The 18,337-nt window shown below is 39.6% G+C and overlaps 1 protein-coding gene and 1 long non-coding RNA gene across 3 annotated transcripts in view; one reads left to right on the top strand and one right to left on the bottom strand.

The window, feature by feature from the left end:
• rnf24 (ring finger protein 24) overlaps positions 1 to 17,056 on the top strand; it is a 30,917-nt gene extending 13,861 nt beyond the window's left edge. For both annotated transcript variants that reach the window (XM_070856624.1, XM_070856623.1), the window contains exons 2-6: positions 1,494 to 1,643; positions 5,721 to 5,763; positions 6,593 to 6,634; positions 12,072 to 12,151; positions 14,079 to 17,056. In XM_070856624.1, the coding sequence (XP_070712725.1) occupies positions 1,501 to 1,643; positions 5,721 to 5,763; positions 6,593 to 6,634; positions 12,072 to 12,151; positions 14,079 to 14,220 (450 nt within the window). In that variant the 5' untranslated portion in view covers positions 1,494 to 1,500 and the 3' untranslated portion in view covers positions 14,221 to 17,056. The remainder of the gene's footprint in view (positions 1 to 1,493; positions 1,644 to 5,720; positions 5,764 to 6,592; positions 6,635 to 12,071; positions 12,152 to 14,078) is intronic.
• On the bottom strand, positions 10,669 to 11,491 carry LOC139222530 (uncharacterized). The gene is made up of 3 exons (XR_011585928.1): positions 11,454 to 11,491; positions 11,131 to 11,206; positions 10,669 to 10,979 (listed from the first exon to the last, which is right to left on the bottom strand). It is a non-coding gene; the product is annotated as an uncharacterized lncRNA (long non-coding RNA).
• Positions 17,057 to 18,337: the final 1,281 nt, after the last annotated feature.

An 18,337-nucleotide genomic window follows, 5' to 3' on the forward strand; every position in this document is an offset into this window, starting at 1 on the left:
TGGAGTAATGTTATATGTAGGCAGGTTTTTGGGTCACTGTGATATGCATATGGTGTAATCATAAGCAGGGAAGGATTGTTAATAACCTCAGCAAAACCTAAAGTTTCCACGATCCAGAGGAGTGTAGAGGAATGAAGCTCTCGGTGTTTAGAGAAGAGAAGGGGAGGGGCACAGGGTAGAGTTCCCAAAGGAGCAAAGTTATTCCTGTCCTCTCCTGCTCCTCTTCTCTGGGTAGGCGTAGACATGTCTGGTCATGTTCCTTTGGTATATTGAGTAAGGGCAGTTGACCAGTAGGCGTTTGTTGGTGGGGCCTGGCTTTTATAAATCAGATTTTCAGAAGGATGTTTTTTTTTTTTTCCAGGAGACTCGCACAAAGTGAGCAAATAAATGTTAATATGAATCCTTCATGAATATTTTATAACGAATAAAGGCTGTGTTAGCAATGTACCAGTGTGTATTTTAAAACAGAGAAAGGGCCGTTTCTCTCTGGATGGCCACTTGCTGTGTGTATGGAAAGTAAAGAGAGCAGTGGCACACTGTAGCTCCAATGTCACAGTGTGTTTTCCGAGTTGCCTTTTTATTACTTATTTTACCATTGGCCTTGCTTTTGTCTTTCAGTGTAGAATCAGAGTCTTTGGGCTTCTGAGCAAGCAGCAAGCAAGCAAACCCTAGAGCAGGAGCAGGTTTTGCCCTTAGTCATAAATCAGCAGTACATGAATGGTTGTTGCCCATTAGTTAGGGGAGGAAGGGGATAAAGGGGCGAAGTGCACATTTCTCCATAACCCACTCCACTTTTAGTGTCTGTGTGTTTCCAGGGACCAAAGCTGAAACAGTTAAGCTATATGAGAACAACTGCACCAGCTGCCAAGGCAGGAGGGAACCAAGCCTCCCCCTAAAGGCTATTACAAACAGAGTTTATGAACATCACAGAATAATTTCATTGGGTTTGAGTCTAGAGGCATTGTGAGTAGAGGTTAAATAGGGCAGTATTGGATCTTTAGCTCAACGGTGTTGTGACAGGTTGCATGTTAAAAAATATGGTGTGGCTCTTCCTTAAACGCCACCCCAAATTGCCTGTTGTTGTCTATGCCTACAGTTATTAATGCAGATGGATCTCTTTTAGAATCCACAAACATGTAAAAAAGAAAAACGGAGTTTAGTCATGGCTTAGTATGTTAACCCATAAAAGCAGCAAAAGTAAACATTATGTTTTCAGAATAATGCCAAAAGAGATCTAGCATCCGAAACATGTAGTTAAAGATGTAAAACTGTGTACTGATTAAAGCTAAGCTAACATTAACAGTTACAGTCAAAGTGAACTGAAAATGAAACCAAACCCTGAGATTAGTTCCTGTAATATTGAAAGTAAAACTGAGTTCCAGTTTTCCTTTGAATCATTAACACTGTGTCATTGGTCCAAGTTGGCCCAGAGTGTGCTGGAAGTGTGTGGAAATACTTATTGTATATTATGTCATTTGTCTTGCTCCATTCAGAATATCCATGACCTCCGATTTCCAGCACTACAGTTTCAGGATGCCAAATATAGGGTTCCAGAACCTTCCCCTTAATATCTACATCGTGGTGTTTGGGACAGCCATCTTTGTCTTCATCCTCAGCCTCCTCTTCTGCTGCTACTTAATAAGGTAAGATCCGTACATCCTTTAGCTTTGGATTTGCTTGGAATTTATTTATTGTGTTTGATGTTTTGCTGTGTGAGTTTGTGCCAATGCGTTCATACAGCAGACTCTTCGTTTAGGCAACATCATCTATTGACTGGCTGAGACAGGTCATGAATCTGGTGGTAGTGCAACACAACCTATTTCAAGGTTTTAATGAACTGTATGGGTTGCATTTTCCAGCTCACACATAGCCACTCATCAAAAAGCCAAGATGGAAAACACATATATGTTTATGTCTCTTAAAAGAAACATGTTTTTTAGGCTTGCACAAAACAAAAGCTGCATTAATACCTCCACAAAAGTAACAGCACTGAACACTACAGGTTTCATTTAGAGGTGTGCTCCAGGTGATTCACATAAAATTTCATTTACACAGTCAAATTAAAAAGCAAATTGCAACCATTGCTCCTTTCCACACCTGCACACTTAAATTTACATGTGATTTACAATTCGCATAGCTTTGTTCAGAAAAGGCTTCTTGCAGCATGACCTGGAAAAGCACAGTAACTTTTAACATAATGTACCTCTTTTGACTAGCAGATTTATGTGTGAGACTTGAAAATTATAATGAGAACTGAATGTAGATTCTCTGTCCTCATAACACATCACTGTACATTTCAGGTCACTTTGCTTCATGAAATATTTGTTCGAAAGTGCCCTCATGTACTACTTTACTGTAGCGGTGTCTATATTTATGCATAAAGAGGATACATTAACAGTGCAGATATTTCTTAATGTAATGCCTTGATACCAATGGTAACTTTAAATCTAGTAATCTAAAAATGTAGAAAACACCATCGAAAAGGTCAGTATTAAATGTGTCCGCACCCTCACTTTGTTAGGTTCTTCTAATCTTTGCAAAACAGTGAAATTAAATATCAAATAATCAAGTAGTGTCTGTCCAACAAACTGCATGACATTTGTCACAATGGCTTTTTGTTGTGGCTAAAATCAAAGCATGTTTTTTTTTTTTTTTCTTTTAGGAAATGTGTGCTTTTGTATTTATCTTGCTGATTTTTATTTCACAAAAGGGAAAAATGTTTCAACAGCACAGTTTGGAGAAGATATCTATGATACTGCAATTGGTCACTTTATAATCTGTAAACTGATGGGAAAAACAGCTGCTTGTCTACATTATTATGATCATGGCACTTGGCGTCAAAGAAACTAGATATAACCCTTTTTTAACCTCCTTAATATCTTCACCATGGATCGACATTAATTGAATTTACTTTTGTCTATACATTAAATTTGAATTTTGATATTAAATATTTTGTAACTATTTTGTTTTATTTTTTAAGTGTTCATTTGGTGAAATGCCAAAGAATTCAACTTTGAGTGTAATCCTGTTTATCACATTATTATCATTATTTCCCATAAAGAAAATATGGAAGTGGTTACTAGTCATTCCCTTGCCCCTCTTTTTAACCCCAGTGGTCTAACCAAATTGTCCTGGCTGCTGTTGCTGCAGTGTTTTTTTTTCTCCTGGCAGCGACAAGCTGAACAGAAATAATGTCCAACATTTTTTATCTAAGACAGTGAGAAGCAGCAGCTCCCAACAAAATTCACCCCTCGCCACCCTGTCATATCCTATCTTGCAGGGCAAATGGTAAGTAGGTTAACTACTACTGTGTTCCACCAATTCCTCATCTAACTGTAAAGAGACACTTTATGACTTTGATTCAGTACCATGATTCAATACTGAAAGTCAAGATTACCAGGTGTAGTCACTAAAGGAAAAAAGAGCAATTTTGCTCCATAAAAGGCGTCTAAAGATGCAGTCTCCCAAAGGATTGGCCCCAAATTACTTAAATGATATGCACCATCATGCATGATGAATATACACTATAAAGCCTCCTTACTGAGATTTTTTAAATGTTTTAAATTGGTGTCAAATGTGTAAAAATAAATAAATAAATCAGTTAAACCTCCAAAGCCACCATACAGGGGGGATCCTATGTGGTGCGTGCAGTCAGCAACGTTGTTAGGGCTCGGTATCAGACAAAAATAACCTAGTACCAAGTAGTGTTGAAACTTCTCCAGTCAAACAATACCTGCATTTGATCCTTTTCTTGCACAGATCTAGAAAACGATGATGGTTTTGCTCACAGCTAATCACTGCAAGCGTTCTTCGATTTACCGCATGGCACGACTGGTGCACTGTGGTGGCGAAGTCGATTGCGGTGCATGTGACGCAGGTGACAGTTCAGCGTGCTGAGATGCCACCAAAAAGTTTGTGTAAGTTTGTGCTATGCTATGCGCGTGGGCTGTCTGCTTTAAAATAAATGCATAAAGTGCGCAAGGATTATTTCATGAAAAACCCGGAACACAAGTAAGATGATAAAGTAGCTCATCAAGCACGGAGAAAAGGATCAAATGAAGTACTCTTGGTATCATTTTCACTTTAAGGATGTTGGCACTGGTACAGGTAATTTTTAAATGATGCCCAGCCCTAGTCATTGTTCTTGTTTACATTAACAGGCAAATAAAGGAAAGAAGGAATTTACATTAGAGCTGACAAGACGATCATTATTCCAACAAGGATAAACATTCACACATTGGCTGACACTAGGCACACTCTCACAGAAATACTCAACCATCATCAGTGAGTCTTAAGTCCACACACACTTATATGTGAAATATTCAGTGTAGTATACACTGCAAGCACTGAAAAGTGTTGAGCATTTTCTGAAAGTAAGAGACAGGAGGCCTCAAATGTTCGTTTAAAGCCCCCTGCCCCCAACTTTCAGGAAATGAGCAACGTTTATGAATGTGCGATGTGAGCAGTATCAAGCTACAAGTCAGTCGTCGCTGCAGTTTATTTATTGCTCATGGATGTTCAGCAAAGTGACACACCAGAAGGTGTGACCAAACCTTTTGAACATTTTTGACTATAATGATGGCTGACAAACATATTTTACTTTTTAAGTTGCTCATTGACTGCAGTCAAATTATGACAATGATAGGAGAGGAAAGTCAATTTGGACACCTGTTTTTCATTTTGAATGGAACAACTCCCATCAGTCACCCACGACCCCCTCACCTATGACCAATTGTCCCCCTACCCTTGGGAGTCTCTGCACCTTTTCCTGCTGACCTCTTTCAAAATGTCAGTTTCTCTCCTAGACTGTGCTGCTTGTTTTACAGATCCCTCTCACTCTGCTGCGAGAGGTTAAGGTTACTTGTAATGGAGGTAAATCTTACAAACCTATGAATTTCTCCTATCTCTCTTGTCTTCTTACCTTTTTCCTACAAATGTTTTTTTCTAATTCTCGGTACCTAGATTCTCTTCTTGTCCAGTGCTCTTTCTGTTCTCTCCTTGTTCACTGTGATGTTTTGTTTGTGAGCAATTATCGAGAGTTACACCAGGACTTTGATAGAAATTTAAACATTGGTTTTTCATCTGTGGGTGCTCTCCTTTTTATCTGGAGTTTTGCAAGCCTTTTTAGAGTGCCTCAACAAACCGCAGTAATGTCTGATCCAATGTATTTCAGGTGATATTGTAAGTTGATATTTTACTCATTGTACCAGAATTTGTTTTGACAAGAAACAAAGACAGATATGTTAATGTGTAACTTGACCTTACATTGCATTGCTAAGCAAAACACATGGTTCAGTGAGGTGTCATCATGTTGTATTTTCACTCTCTGTAATTGGTTAATCCAATTAATATTTACCCAGCCAGTAGTGTCAAGACTGTCTCCCTTGATGTATGCCAGAGACCAAATGGGAACTCATGTAGCACATACACAACTCAAATATTTTTCTTCTTGGCTGTCTCTTTTTGAGATATATTATTTGTAAAATCTAGAGCCCTTATATATGCCAAGTTATTATTATATTCTGCATGGATTATTTCAACACCTGTTTGGTACTACATTGAGTGTAAGAAGACAAATATTTACTAAGGAAATTTACAGCCATGTTTATCATTTTTCTCTCTTTTACCAGGATGTATTCAACTTTGTCTCTGATTAATATAGTCAATTGGAGAAGGTCACTTGTTAATCAAAAAGGTGCTTTGTCTTTACATCTCCCCAGGTTACGGCACCAGGCGCACAAAGAGCTTTATGCATACAAGCAAGTAAGTACTCATGAGACACACACATGCTGCAGTTAAGAAATTGGAAATTGTACACAACCCATTATGAGCAGAAATGGGGTGTCAGACTATTTGTACTTGGGTGGAGAAAATCAAGAAGATCTCCTCCGGTCTGTAAATGGCATTTCAGCCTGTGCATGAATTCATTTGCTGGCTCTTGCAGCTGTAGGTATTCAGAGGGTTTTGCCGCTCAATGCGTCTGGCCCATTCCAAAATATTTGCAGGTTTTTGGCGAGCACAAGTACACTCCCAAAAATTATGAATTGCACTTAAGCTGAAGGGAAGCAAGTGGCTCAGCTGGAAAAATCAGGCTCAGTTGGCTGGTGCTGAGCGTGCCAGCAAAGTGTAGCCTGCAAAGCTAGTAAGAGGGAGTGATGGAGGGCGTAGAAGTGACTCATGGCCTTCAATTATGCAACACTAGCATGCAAAGACACCCAAACATGTCAAATACACACATGCACATATGCGCACCGGTGTAGTAGATGCTATGGTGACCATTACCTCTGATTTGTTTCCCAATGTATCTTACTGTGTGTTGTGTAAGGCTACCAAGCTAATATAGTAGACACACACACAAATCCGCACAAATATTTGCGTACCTGCATTTACTATAAACCAGCGACTATATTATTTGCATCTTATCTTTTTGACCTTTATTCACTTTAAGCTGTTCATTTTCATCACGCTCTAATTATTAGCATTTTATACAAGTATTTTATTGTATGTCCAGGCAACTGCTTTCCATTACCGTATTACAGTGTTGATGTCAACCAGTGACTAATCTTTCATCATCTCTTTTGATGCCTCTCAGGTTATTCAGAAGGAAAAAGTCAAAGAGCTAAATTTGCATGAGGTAAGCACTCATCTTCTTTGTTCTTTTGTTATCTGTCAAAGACGCTTAAATGTAAACATCGCTCTCTTAAACCACCAGGACTATCTAGTGGGCAGAACACTCTGTAATGTAGCCTGACAAGTACACACTGTACTGTCATATCAGCTAATGTGCTACTTGATTTTAACAATACGTCAGCCACAATATCTTTAATTTACTTAGGTCATGCTTTCTGTGCTGCCATCTCTAAATGCACAAAAGCTGGTTTTGGCAGCTTTTTGCTAGCTGATGCTGATGTGGTAGCTGATATTAGTTTCTGTGTGTCGTCGTGCATGGGGCACTGGGGGGCAATGGGGCAGCAAAATGTGACGTTAAATTGGTTCAGACATTGATCAAAAGCACGTAAGCATTAATGTGGTACACAAACCCATGACGACACTACCACGTGAATGAGTGCTTTAGCAACACTTTAACGGCAACAAGCTTTGCCGCTCACAACGTAAACACAGCTAAAGGCCTGGGACTCTGAAGAGGCAATTCATGCTATCATTATGAACGTAGCTCTGTAGTTCCTTAGCTTTGAGATGGACAATTAAAGCTTCCAAATGGTAAAAATTCCCGTTATGTAATGTGAATCGGGAGCAGACATAAGGCATATGTCTGAACATATCAGGTTACATGGTTAATGTTTGGCCTATGTGCACAGTTGGTCTGTACACTCTAGGGTTTTTTGAGAAATTTGGTCTTTTTCTAGTTTGACAACTGCTACATGACACACACATTCAGTACATTCGTCTTGACACACTGTCATGTGAAAAATATCTTGTGGTTAAATGATGACTGTTCTCTGGTATTATTACATAATGCTGTATGTCAGCGCAGCTTGTTTGGGAAATTACAAGCTGCAGTAACGCAGCAGCGCTGGCTTTGCAGTGGAACAGTGGTACTCCCCAGGCAGGAACACCATCCCTTTAACACTGTAGTGCAAATGAAATGTTAACAATAGCATCTTCATGTGTGCTTTGACACGGGGCTCTACACAATTTCTTGACATCAGTGTTGGAATTTCCCACTGCTCCATCAGGCCTCAGACTTTTATTGTTTATGTTATTGGAAACTGAAAGAAAGCATCAGAAGGTGTCATGTGAGTGAAGACTGTGACAGAATAACCAAGCTGTGTTTGTTTAAGGACAATACACACACACACACACACACACACACACACACACACACTAGCCTGGTTGGATGACCCAGTTTTAAAGGCTCCCACGCCAAAGCATCAACCTGGAGGCACGAGTACAGACCGAGTTGCGCAGATTCAGTCTCAGCATTTTAATGCAATATCCAGAATAGGAGTGTTAATATAGGATCAGTTTGCTGGTCAAGTCATGTTTGAGTTTGTTTTATGTGTAACCTGACCAGTTATCCTTTCTGTGTTATGACCCCTCTCCTCATTTACTGTCCCAAATGTTAATCAAAGAATTCATGTCATACAATACGGCATGAAAGTAACGCTGATATGCCGTTGATACTGGAAGGAAAATCATAATGCGAAACCAACTTCACCTTTTCAGCTTCTTCTTTTTTTACTATTGCACAGAAACGTAAATACATACGTCTTACCAGTCAGCAAATACAATGGGTGCTCTAACAGCCTCCTCCAGCTCTAATAACCAAGTGAAACCTGTTGCTTATAGGATGGCGACTGATTGTGACATTATGTGGTGTGCCTTTCATTCTCACAATTTGTGTGTAATATGTGCTTGTTATACTAATACAGCAAATTATTCTGTAATCAGCTACCAGTGCCACCAATGATGGAGAGTTCAAATTGTGGAAGTTTAGCAGTGGGATTTCAAATCAGCCAGCTCAGAAAAGAATCAAAATGTGGTGATGGTGAAATAGAAATACACAGTAATGACATTTCAAAACAAACAGCTAAGGCTGCAACGTTAGATAATTACATTTAAAAATGTCTAATACAGTTACACTGGTATATCTCTTTGTAGAAACGTTTGAAGCTGCTTCAGCAATAGAAAAACAGACAAAAGAGATGGAGTCATGTAAAATAACACCATAAAAGACAGTCCGTGATGATAGATGATACCACAGTGTAAATGTAGTTCACAGTCTGTAATTTACCACACTTACCGTATCCTTTTTGTGTTCTCCTCAATTAATGCATGTACGTGAAGCATAGAATGGCACTTAACTGATTAGACACAGTCGTTCTTTATATCTTTATAATTATACAATTTATACTATTATATAATTTTATTTATGAGGAGCTTTTCAAGATCCTCATAGACGCTTCACGTGTTCTTAAAATCAAAGGCAACTTGTGCTTGTTGGGAGGAGGAGAGTCTTTTTATCTTTATCTTTTCAGTCACTAAACTGAATTGTTTATTTATATAGTTTATAGTTTATTTTGTATTTTGTCAGTGTGTCTCCATCCCAGAACTAATATTATTTTGTGTGCATTTACAGCATTTAGTGTTTTGCCACTGGGACTTGAATGGCAAAGTAGTGATCGTAAAGTAGAGAATGTAAAGATATTGCAAAATGTATGCCATTCATTTTTAAAAATTCTTTACCTGAACTGTAGATCTGAGTTTCAGGCATGTTTTCATGGCGCAAATGTTCATTAATTGTGTGGAAATACAAAGACCAAGAAAGCAGATGGAGATCTGTACATGGAGACAATTAGAAGCACCTGTTGTAATATACTTGTAAAATACTTATTTACACAATAGAAAGTACTAAAAAAAACAGTTGAAAATGGTGAATGTAGAGGAAAACAAGGGCAACATGTCGTGATCACTATAGATCCAGAAAGAGAGGGCCTGTCGGTCTGAATACCCACTCGCATTATTCTGAGCCTCAGTTCTTCTCCTCTTTCCACTAATTATTATTTTAATCTCTCTCTGTTGCTTTGCTCATTTGGATCAAGCTTTTTATTAAATTGGACATGATTTTGTAACATTTTTCTGCTCAACATTTGTTAAATAACTAATTTGTATCACATATTTTGGGCCTGACACAGGCAGTATTTTTGTTTGTCTTCAGCGGAACCATAAATCATGAAATATATTCATCTTGACAGGCAAAAGTTAATGTGTTTTCCTCTGGACAAATCAATGATCTGGTAATGTTTTACCATAAAATTAAGTGCACGCGTTTTGCATGGAATTTGTAACTAAAGCTTACAGGGTTTATTCACTTAATGGGGAGAAAGAGGATCTGTCAAAAGTTGGCCAAGTATGCCAGATCCCAACTGTGAGTGTGACACCATAGACAAGGCACTGAACAGAACAAAAACACTGAACTATTCACAAATAAAGAGACTAAAGACGACATCTTAACAGAGGATTGTTCTGTGTCCAAAAATCATCAGGAGAGAAAGCTAAGAGCCCCCATGTGGTTCTTTTTATCCTCCCTTGTTCATCCACCCCCCATAAAGTAGAGCTGCGAAAAAGAGAATCTGTGTGTCTGAAGGAGTAATAGTTGCAGAGTTAGACGGCCAAAAATCTGTGAGCCAATATAAAACTCTCTTTCATGAGAGTGTTACCCACTGGTTGGATTAAGTTTGGTGGTGGGAACGCTGCGTGGACAGATTTTTGCTCATTTTCTCTGAATTTGAAATGCCCAATTCCTTATGCACAGCACGTGGGGAACAACTCCAATCTTGGTCTGGAAAAGGTGGAGTCAGCCATCTGCTACCTACGCTGTGCGTGGTGTTTTCACTCGCTGCTTTTCAGCAGCCCGCATAGAGTTTCACTCAGAGGTTTACCTGCGCCGCCCCCATGACCTTTACTTACCTCAAGATTGTCAAGATGTGCCATAAGCAACCTCACTCTTATCCATTACCACCTCCTTACTCAGCAGCTGCTGTGATGTACTCTGTCTCTGTCTCAGACTGAGTGGTTATTATCATATTATTTGATCGCATGAAGACAACATGCAGGGTGACTAAGGTTATTGCCTTTAATTCTGTAGGCAAAGGAAACCCTAAGAAACAGAAACTAAAGAGATCTGCAGCAAATGTTTTTAATGACCAATGAGGCATATGTTCCTCATGTAGATATTCATACACTGTACTTGAGGCAGAGCACAGGGAGGCACAGTGATCTCCTGCATTGCCAATGAGGCAGCGGGCAAAGAAAGGTGGCTTGGCCAATGTTCCCTGGTCAGAGAGGCTGTCCTTTTGAGTGATCGCAAGGCAGAGCAAGTGGAGATGAGGAGGAAATTAAATTTCCAGCGTTGTGAGTGTCCGAACCAGACTTCTGTGAAGAGGAAGCTTAGTTTTAAGACTGTAGTGTCTTGATTCATCAGTCGAAATATGCCCTCACCCATGGTCACAGGTAGCCTGGATTGTGAAAGGAAAATAATGAGATTGTATGTACAAGTTGCACAAATAAGTTTGCTTTGCAGAGTGTCGGACAGGGCTGACATGCTAGGATGAGGAGACACACTCTTAACATCCAGCAACAGCTTAAAGGAGAACCAGTACTCATTACCCTTAAAAGGAGACGGTTCACATGCTTCTGCTATTTGATTAGGATTCCTCCTGGATGCCCATCAGACTGTTTATCCCTGTAGATATATAGTAGATCTTCAGTGTTTGTCAACTGGCTGAATCAGCAAAAACAGAATTTCTGGACAGTTTTGTAACTGAAAAAGATTCCCCTCCATATGTTATGCTTGATTTACCATTAATAACCATGCCACACGCAGAGCCAAAACAGTTAACTAGTGCTCGCTGGCAGGCCGTGGCTGGTCAGTGTCATGCCTGTTAAAAGTGCGTGTGAAACAAACACACAAAAAGACAAACAAACCCAACCTGTGCATCAGGATTCCTTCAGTGACCCTTAAAAGGATGCCAGCTTGGAATACAGGGTCACGGTTATCACTACTGTTTACTTGTTTTATCTGTTATGACAGAGAGCACAGACTCAGAGCCATGTAGAATGCCAACCTTCAAAGATAATTTTTTTGATATGCACCAACTGTCCTCACACTGGTGTGAGTCCACTTACTGTATATGGCTGTGGCTGTTTTTCACGTCCTCCAGTCCTTTTAAGTCTTGTACCTTGGAAACAAAAGCTGAAAAAGGTGGTTCTTTGACTCCATCACAGTGATCTGTGGCAGTTTTTTCTGCTGAAAGGGAAAAAAAAGACGGCCTCTGACCAGCAACTAAACAAGTCCACAGTGTGAATTAAGTCAGAGTTGCATAACAGAGCATAGTCGGTCAGCTTCTGCTCTTTTTTTTGTTAAATATTTTACAGATGTTGGCCACAGTTGTCTTTTTCCATGAGTTCTTTACCTTTTATTGTTTGGATAGTTTGCTTCCAATCCATCAAGGCAAAGCTCCAAACACCAGAGGACAACCAGCAAATTGAAAGTTGTTGCATTGAATTCCTCAGAAAATATCACTTAAATCCTTTTCTCTCTTTCTCAGATATGCGCGGTGTGCTTGGAGGAGTTCAAACAGAAAGACGAGCTGGGGATTTGTCCGTGCAAACATGCCTTTCATAGGAAGTAAGTTTGAGGTTTTGTTGACATTAATGCGTACGCAGAGTCAAGGACTCATGGATCAGTGCAGATTTCCTCCACACAGTTGTATATTTTCATGCTTTCTTATCTGCTTTTAAGCTTTTTAAGACATGTGAGTAGATATAAAAAAAAAATAATTCAAATCTAATGTATTACACACTATTAGTGAAGTCGTGCGGATGGGTTGAGTGCCTGTTTTTGACTTTGACAACAATGGCAAAAAGTTCATAATTTTATGTACACACAACAAAAGCCAAGTGCGTATGAAGTGGAAACTACACAGGACATGATGCATTGCTTGAGCCAACTCTGTCCCACACCTCCCCCCCGTGCCCCGACCATTTCAACTGAGTTGTTTATATCAGCACGACACCTCCCTTGGCCTAGTTTTTTTCCCCAGTTGCAGCAAGAGTGGCCACCACTCACTGAATCCACTGTATAAACACTCCTTTTCCATGCTGTTTTACAGAGAAAACAGACATTCCAAGCAGACCATTACCAAAAACATTCAGTGGGGAAGAGCATGCTATCTGCTTAAATAGATAAACACAGAAACTGGAATTATTAAACAGCAAAAATGAAGGCACAGACTTTTAAACACTTCTCATTCATGAATGATATATCATATTTGCCTATGGCCATTTACTTTTAATGCTCATGTAAAACACACTTGGCAACATGGCAACCTGAAGGTCAATTCATGTTTTTTGATGAACTTCCATCGACAGCTACAGCATTTAATTCTTACGAAACTCACACTTCCTAACTCGCAGTCACAACCACAACCACCAATTTTAGGCTCAAGCTGTGCAGTGTATAATGTCACTGTAACAATTAAATTGTTTTTAAAAAAAAACTTACAGTCAAGATGGTGGCGAAGATGAGAGAAACAAGAATTTATTCATGTCATATCATTCATAGTGTTGATGGATCATAATGTATCAGGTGTGGAATTAATCTGCAGAAGCTCCAGTTCAAAACAAGACCAGATTTGCCTGTTGCAGGCCATATTTTGGCCACATTTTGGCCTGCAACAGATTGGTTAGGGCTTGTTTTTAGCCAAGCCCGAATGCCTTTTGCTCTGTGATGTATTAATTAGGATGATTGGTCCAGTATTTTGAGAGGTTAGCTGTGTGACAGACATGCACACACCCACACACACACCATCAAACACATGACTTCCTCCTAAAAACAGTAAATCCTCACATTGGTAAAGATGGAACCAAACATTGTGACAGTTGATCAAAACATATTTAGCTGCAGTCTGTGTTTGGTCACTACATACTGACCCTGAATAGCTGCCTCCTCCTAAACCTGTGATTCAGTATCCGTACTCCTGTGGGCAGAGAGAGAACCACAGAGCCTCTGAGCCACACAGGACCAGAGGGTGAAGGACACAGATGACATAGGAGGACATAGGAGCTAATGTACCACTGACCATCCACTCAAAATCTAACCTTTGGTTATGATTCAGTCCTGTAGAATAGAAAGGCAGCTGTAAAAGTCTGTGGTTTGCTTTTGTCAGCTTGGATTCTTGGCATTTACAGTGGATTCCTCTGATAACAAGTTTTCATGGTGAAAAAAATGTCAACATCCAAAGGAAATCAAACCAGTCCTGTAAAAACCTTCTCTGCTGTCCATTTGTATCAGAGCCTGACAGATTTTTAGGTTAATGCCAATAGCAATATATGCAATAATTAGGCATCTTACATTTTTTAACATTAAAAGTCAATTTTGAAAGGTTTGCTCAAATTTTCTGTGACATTTGGCACGTTAATGGATGTACTCTGTGTCCTACAGTGACTTTGAATGAGCTTTGAGAGTTGAGCTAACTCAAGTTTGCATTTTCTGAACCCCCTCACTTCTCTCTGTCTGTCCCTCTTGCCTTAACTGTGTGCCCACTGTCTTCCAGGTGCCTCATTAAGTGGTTGGAGGTGAGGAAAGTGTGCCCGCTGTGCAACATGCCCGTCTTGCAGCTCGCCCAGCAGGCTGGCAACACAGATCCCGCTGTGCCAATACAGCAGCCTCTGCCTGGGATCGAGAACCTGGTGTAGCGGACTCAGACCATCTCTTACAGTCACACATCCCATCACTCATGCTCTCACCTGTACAGGTACACTTTGGTATGAGTCTGTGGACAGAAACTGGAGTTACTGCACAGATGCAAAAACACAAAAACTGAGAATCTGCAGCCATCCTCTCTTCTCCTAGCGTTGCATTGGTTCACTAAAGGATTTCCTGATATCAGTTCTGACAGTTCTGATGATCAACTGTTTTTCTTTTTTTTTCTTTTCGCGGACAATGAAGAAGAGTTAATATAGAAGAAGTTTCCTCCTTGGCCAAAATGTGGTCGATAACTTTTTCACAACCAAAGCACTTTTTCTGTGGACACCAGCTAAAGACCAGGAGAAAAAAAAACACAAAAAGCCAAGAACTACAATACACTAAAATATAAATAGTTTTTTTTTTTTTTAACAAGCACTTTATGAGAAGTCAAACCTTAATTGCTTGTGATCGTAGTAGCAAGGTCATGTTTTATATTTTATCATTAACTATTATTTCTATGTACAGTACAAAGCCACATGGATTTTCATTTTCAATTAGTTGACTTTGATTTTTAAACGAAAAAGTATCTCAAAGGGACAACAATACCTACGTCGGTAGATGTCAGGAAATTTGGACAATGCTTTGTGTTTTGATTGCGCGCGCACCCACACACACACACACACAGACAGACGCACACACGATAAATTAAGCTCAAAGCAACCTCGAGACTTTATGTCTGACTAAATGTGAAAAGTCTGAATGTGTTGAAACCCTGAATTTTTCACACCAGGCCTACAGAATTTGTTCCCTCATCACCTGTTTGTCATTCATTAAAATGTGATTGTTGTTATTATCCTTTCTTTATCATTCTGTCAGTACAGGAAGGTGATATAGTGAACAAATTATATTTTTAGTTCAATATCAAAGGATGTTACCAGGTAACAGCCTTTTATATACAAGTGCAGGCTACATACTGTGACCACAGGCACCGCCCATGATTTTTCTTTATCAAAAAAAAACAATTCAGGACCTCTCCAACAGAAGATCAGAGTTTCAAAATTAACTACTTCAACTACTGTGATGATCTAAACCAGTATTAGTGTGTATAACCTGGTGCTTTATCTACAAACCTGTTTATTACAGAACAAACACCAGTGCGGAGGCAATATTAGACAAAAATCTCTAAAATGTAACGTAAAGGTTCCAGTTTTATTTTGCTCTGCTGCTGCATCATTTTGTTGAGCTGTGTGAATGTTACAGTGGCTTTCTTCATATTAAGACACGAAACAAAACTACAAATGTCGAAGCGTTACGTTGATTCATCTCAAACTAGCATTACATATCCGCCAAGCAACCAATCAATGATTCAATGTAGGAAGAGGCCAGGATGAAGCAGGCTTTTGCCGTCTGTGCTGTTCAGCTCCTCCTTAAAATGTGCTGCATATACAGTTGCCGTTATTTTGCTTCTACCCCAATAGATTATTTGTATTTATTTTTTTTTTTAGATTTATTATAATTTCTTGGTACAGCTGCATAAAGTGAACGAGTTAGCGGATTGACACCGGCATCAGAATTACTGCCCTCAGCATATCATCACCATGTGTTTTGGCATATGTTTTTGGATACACACTACTTTGTAAAACACAAACACACACACACACAAGTACACGGGTTGGGGCCTGAGCTGCCCCCCCCCACCTCGCCCCACTAGGGCTGTTAGAAAGTCGGTGGTCAGCAGGTTGTAATGAAGCAGCGTTTTCATTCATACACACACACACACACACACACACACACACACATACATACAGGGTAGTTCTGCTCTTTGGCTGCAGTATTCTGGTGCTTTCGCCCCTCTCCCTCTTTCTGTACGGTACAGGGTGCTTTTTGTTTTGTGCCACATATACAGTAACTCTAAGCCCCGTCGGCCTTTGTGGTCTTTTTTTTTTTTTTGTCCTCATCCCTTGTTAGCTGCATTTGGTGAATGTGTTGTGAGTAAATGTGCTGACCTAAAAAGGGTGGCTTCAAAAAAGGAAAAAAGCTGTGCTTCAGAGTAATGGACCTAAGATAAGCTATCTTTCACCTGTGATGTGTATTGTCAAATGAAAATCATACACAATTGTTAAAGGGGCAATCGGTGATTCAAGTGGGGGGAAAAAAGAGTAGTCCCACTATAAGAACATGAAACTAAAGAATGGCACCTGCTATCAGGCCGAACAAGATGAAATACATTAGACAAGGTGCTGTTGAAGGCTTGTTTAGATGTCTTATGTTGCAAACATGACTGAAAATAGACAAAACAGCCTTAACAGGCTTATATTGTGATTTCTGATTGGTTTAGAAACTAAATCCAGTTTGTAACTAACTCAAAGTCAAATTCAAATGTGAATTTGTGAATATATTAAAAAAAAAACACAAAAATATTGATTGTGCCTTTAACACAACAATATCCCCAATTACACTTTATTCCCTAACACCAAAAAATGTCATGGATGGAGTTGCACAGCTCCCCAACACACAAATGGTTTTAAAAAAGTGACAATGCACCTCACCTTCTGTGGCAGGAAAGCATTGTTTCTCTGCCCTCTGTGGTTTGAATGTTTCATCTCTGTTGAATGTCTGCCCACACCCCACAGGCGTGACCTTTGTGGTTGGGTCAGAGCGTGCAGTAAGGTGAAAATGTCAACTGTTAGAGGAGAGCAACAGCAGGATCTCTCTATCCCATGTGGAGCTCTTTAATCAGTTGTTTTATGCCCTTAGCGAGGTCCAGTCCTCTGATATTCATGCAGCTCTACGCCACCACTAATGAGAAACTATTAACATTTTAAAGCAACTTAAGTTCTAAATCTAAATTAAAAAAAAGTATTCAGTCAAAGAAATATATTGTCCACATCAGCCCTGCTTGATCAAAAACTCAACAAACAAAACTGGCCATGGCTGTGCTAATTAAAATAACACAACCTCTTCTCTCTGCAGTAGATTAATGATTTACTTTATGATCAGAGAATCGTTTTGATCGCTGGGCCTGTTAGCGAAGAGGTTATGGCTTCATGTTGAAGAAAACAAGCATCATCCTCAGTCCGCTGTGTGATGTACTGTGCTCGGTACCTTTATGCTTCTTAGGATTTGGTCATTAAGAGGATGTGACTGTCTCATTAAACTTTATCTCGCTGCGAATGTTACAGTATGAGAATCAACATTCTTCATGCTGTCCTCCCCAAAATGTCACTGTATAAACTATACATCGAGTATTTCTGCCACTGTCCCTGAAGACGGCATATTTCCTAGCTCAGTGCTAATAACACAAGTCTTAAAGCTTCGTTCCTGCTAACGGCGTCGTCTTGGAATGTAAGGTTCACGAGAGACAGAAGAAGAATATGAAGAGATTTAATGTGAAGGCATGCTATTTTGCATAGTCAAGTTGCCACTGATATATATCACCATTGTTAATTGTATGTAGAGAGTAGTATCATTAGTGGTGTATTTATACATAAGGTGCACAAAAAAATGCTCCTTCATGTAAACTAAATGGCAGCTGAGCACTTCCTGCCATTTGGCCATCTTAAGTGTTGTGTTTGATTGTAAACACTTTAAGCCTTTCCACCTAAACTTCCCCGTTTCCTTCCCATGTGCCGTCCTGATCCCACTGAAAACAAAGTGCCAACCCAAAACGAACGATAATCAAAGTCCCAGCCAACGTGAAGGAGGGTTCTGCATTTTGAAAAGAGAGAGAAAAAGGTAGGCGAGTGTCAGATTATGGCCAAACTGAAAGGAAACTGAGCCAGCCATGAATACAGTATTAAATGGCTCCCTGCCACTGAAATCACCATTGACGTCAGTGCTGCTACTGAGATAACTCCATCATAAAGAGACAAGACACAGTCAGATGAAATCTGACAGTCAGGATCAGCGCCTCGTTGCAGAAATATACAAGGTGAAAGTGTCTGAATGATTCACATGGTTGTCCGTTCAAGGCACGATGTTTGATGGCAGACGTGCTCTCTCAGAATATGACAAAACTTATAAAAAATATATATAAACAGAAAATCGTGGTACACACATCCTCTATAGATTTCCTTGGTTGGTTTTGACGACCAGACCATTGAGGACTTTTAATCTCTATCACTG

This window comes from Pempheris klunzingeri, chromosome 3 (assembly GCF_042242105.1).
Source record: "Pempheris klunzingeri isolate RE-2024b chromosome 3, fPemKlu1.hap1, whole genome shotgun sequence".
NCBI lineage: Eukaryota > Metazoa > Chordata > Actinopteri > Acropomatiformes > Pempheridae > Pempheris > Pempheris klunzingeri.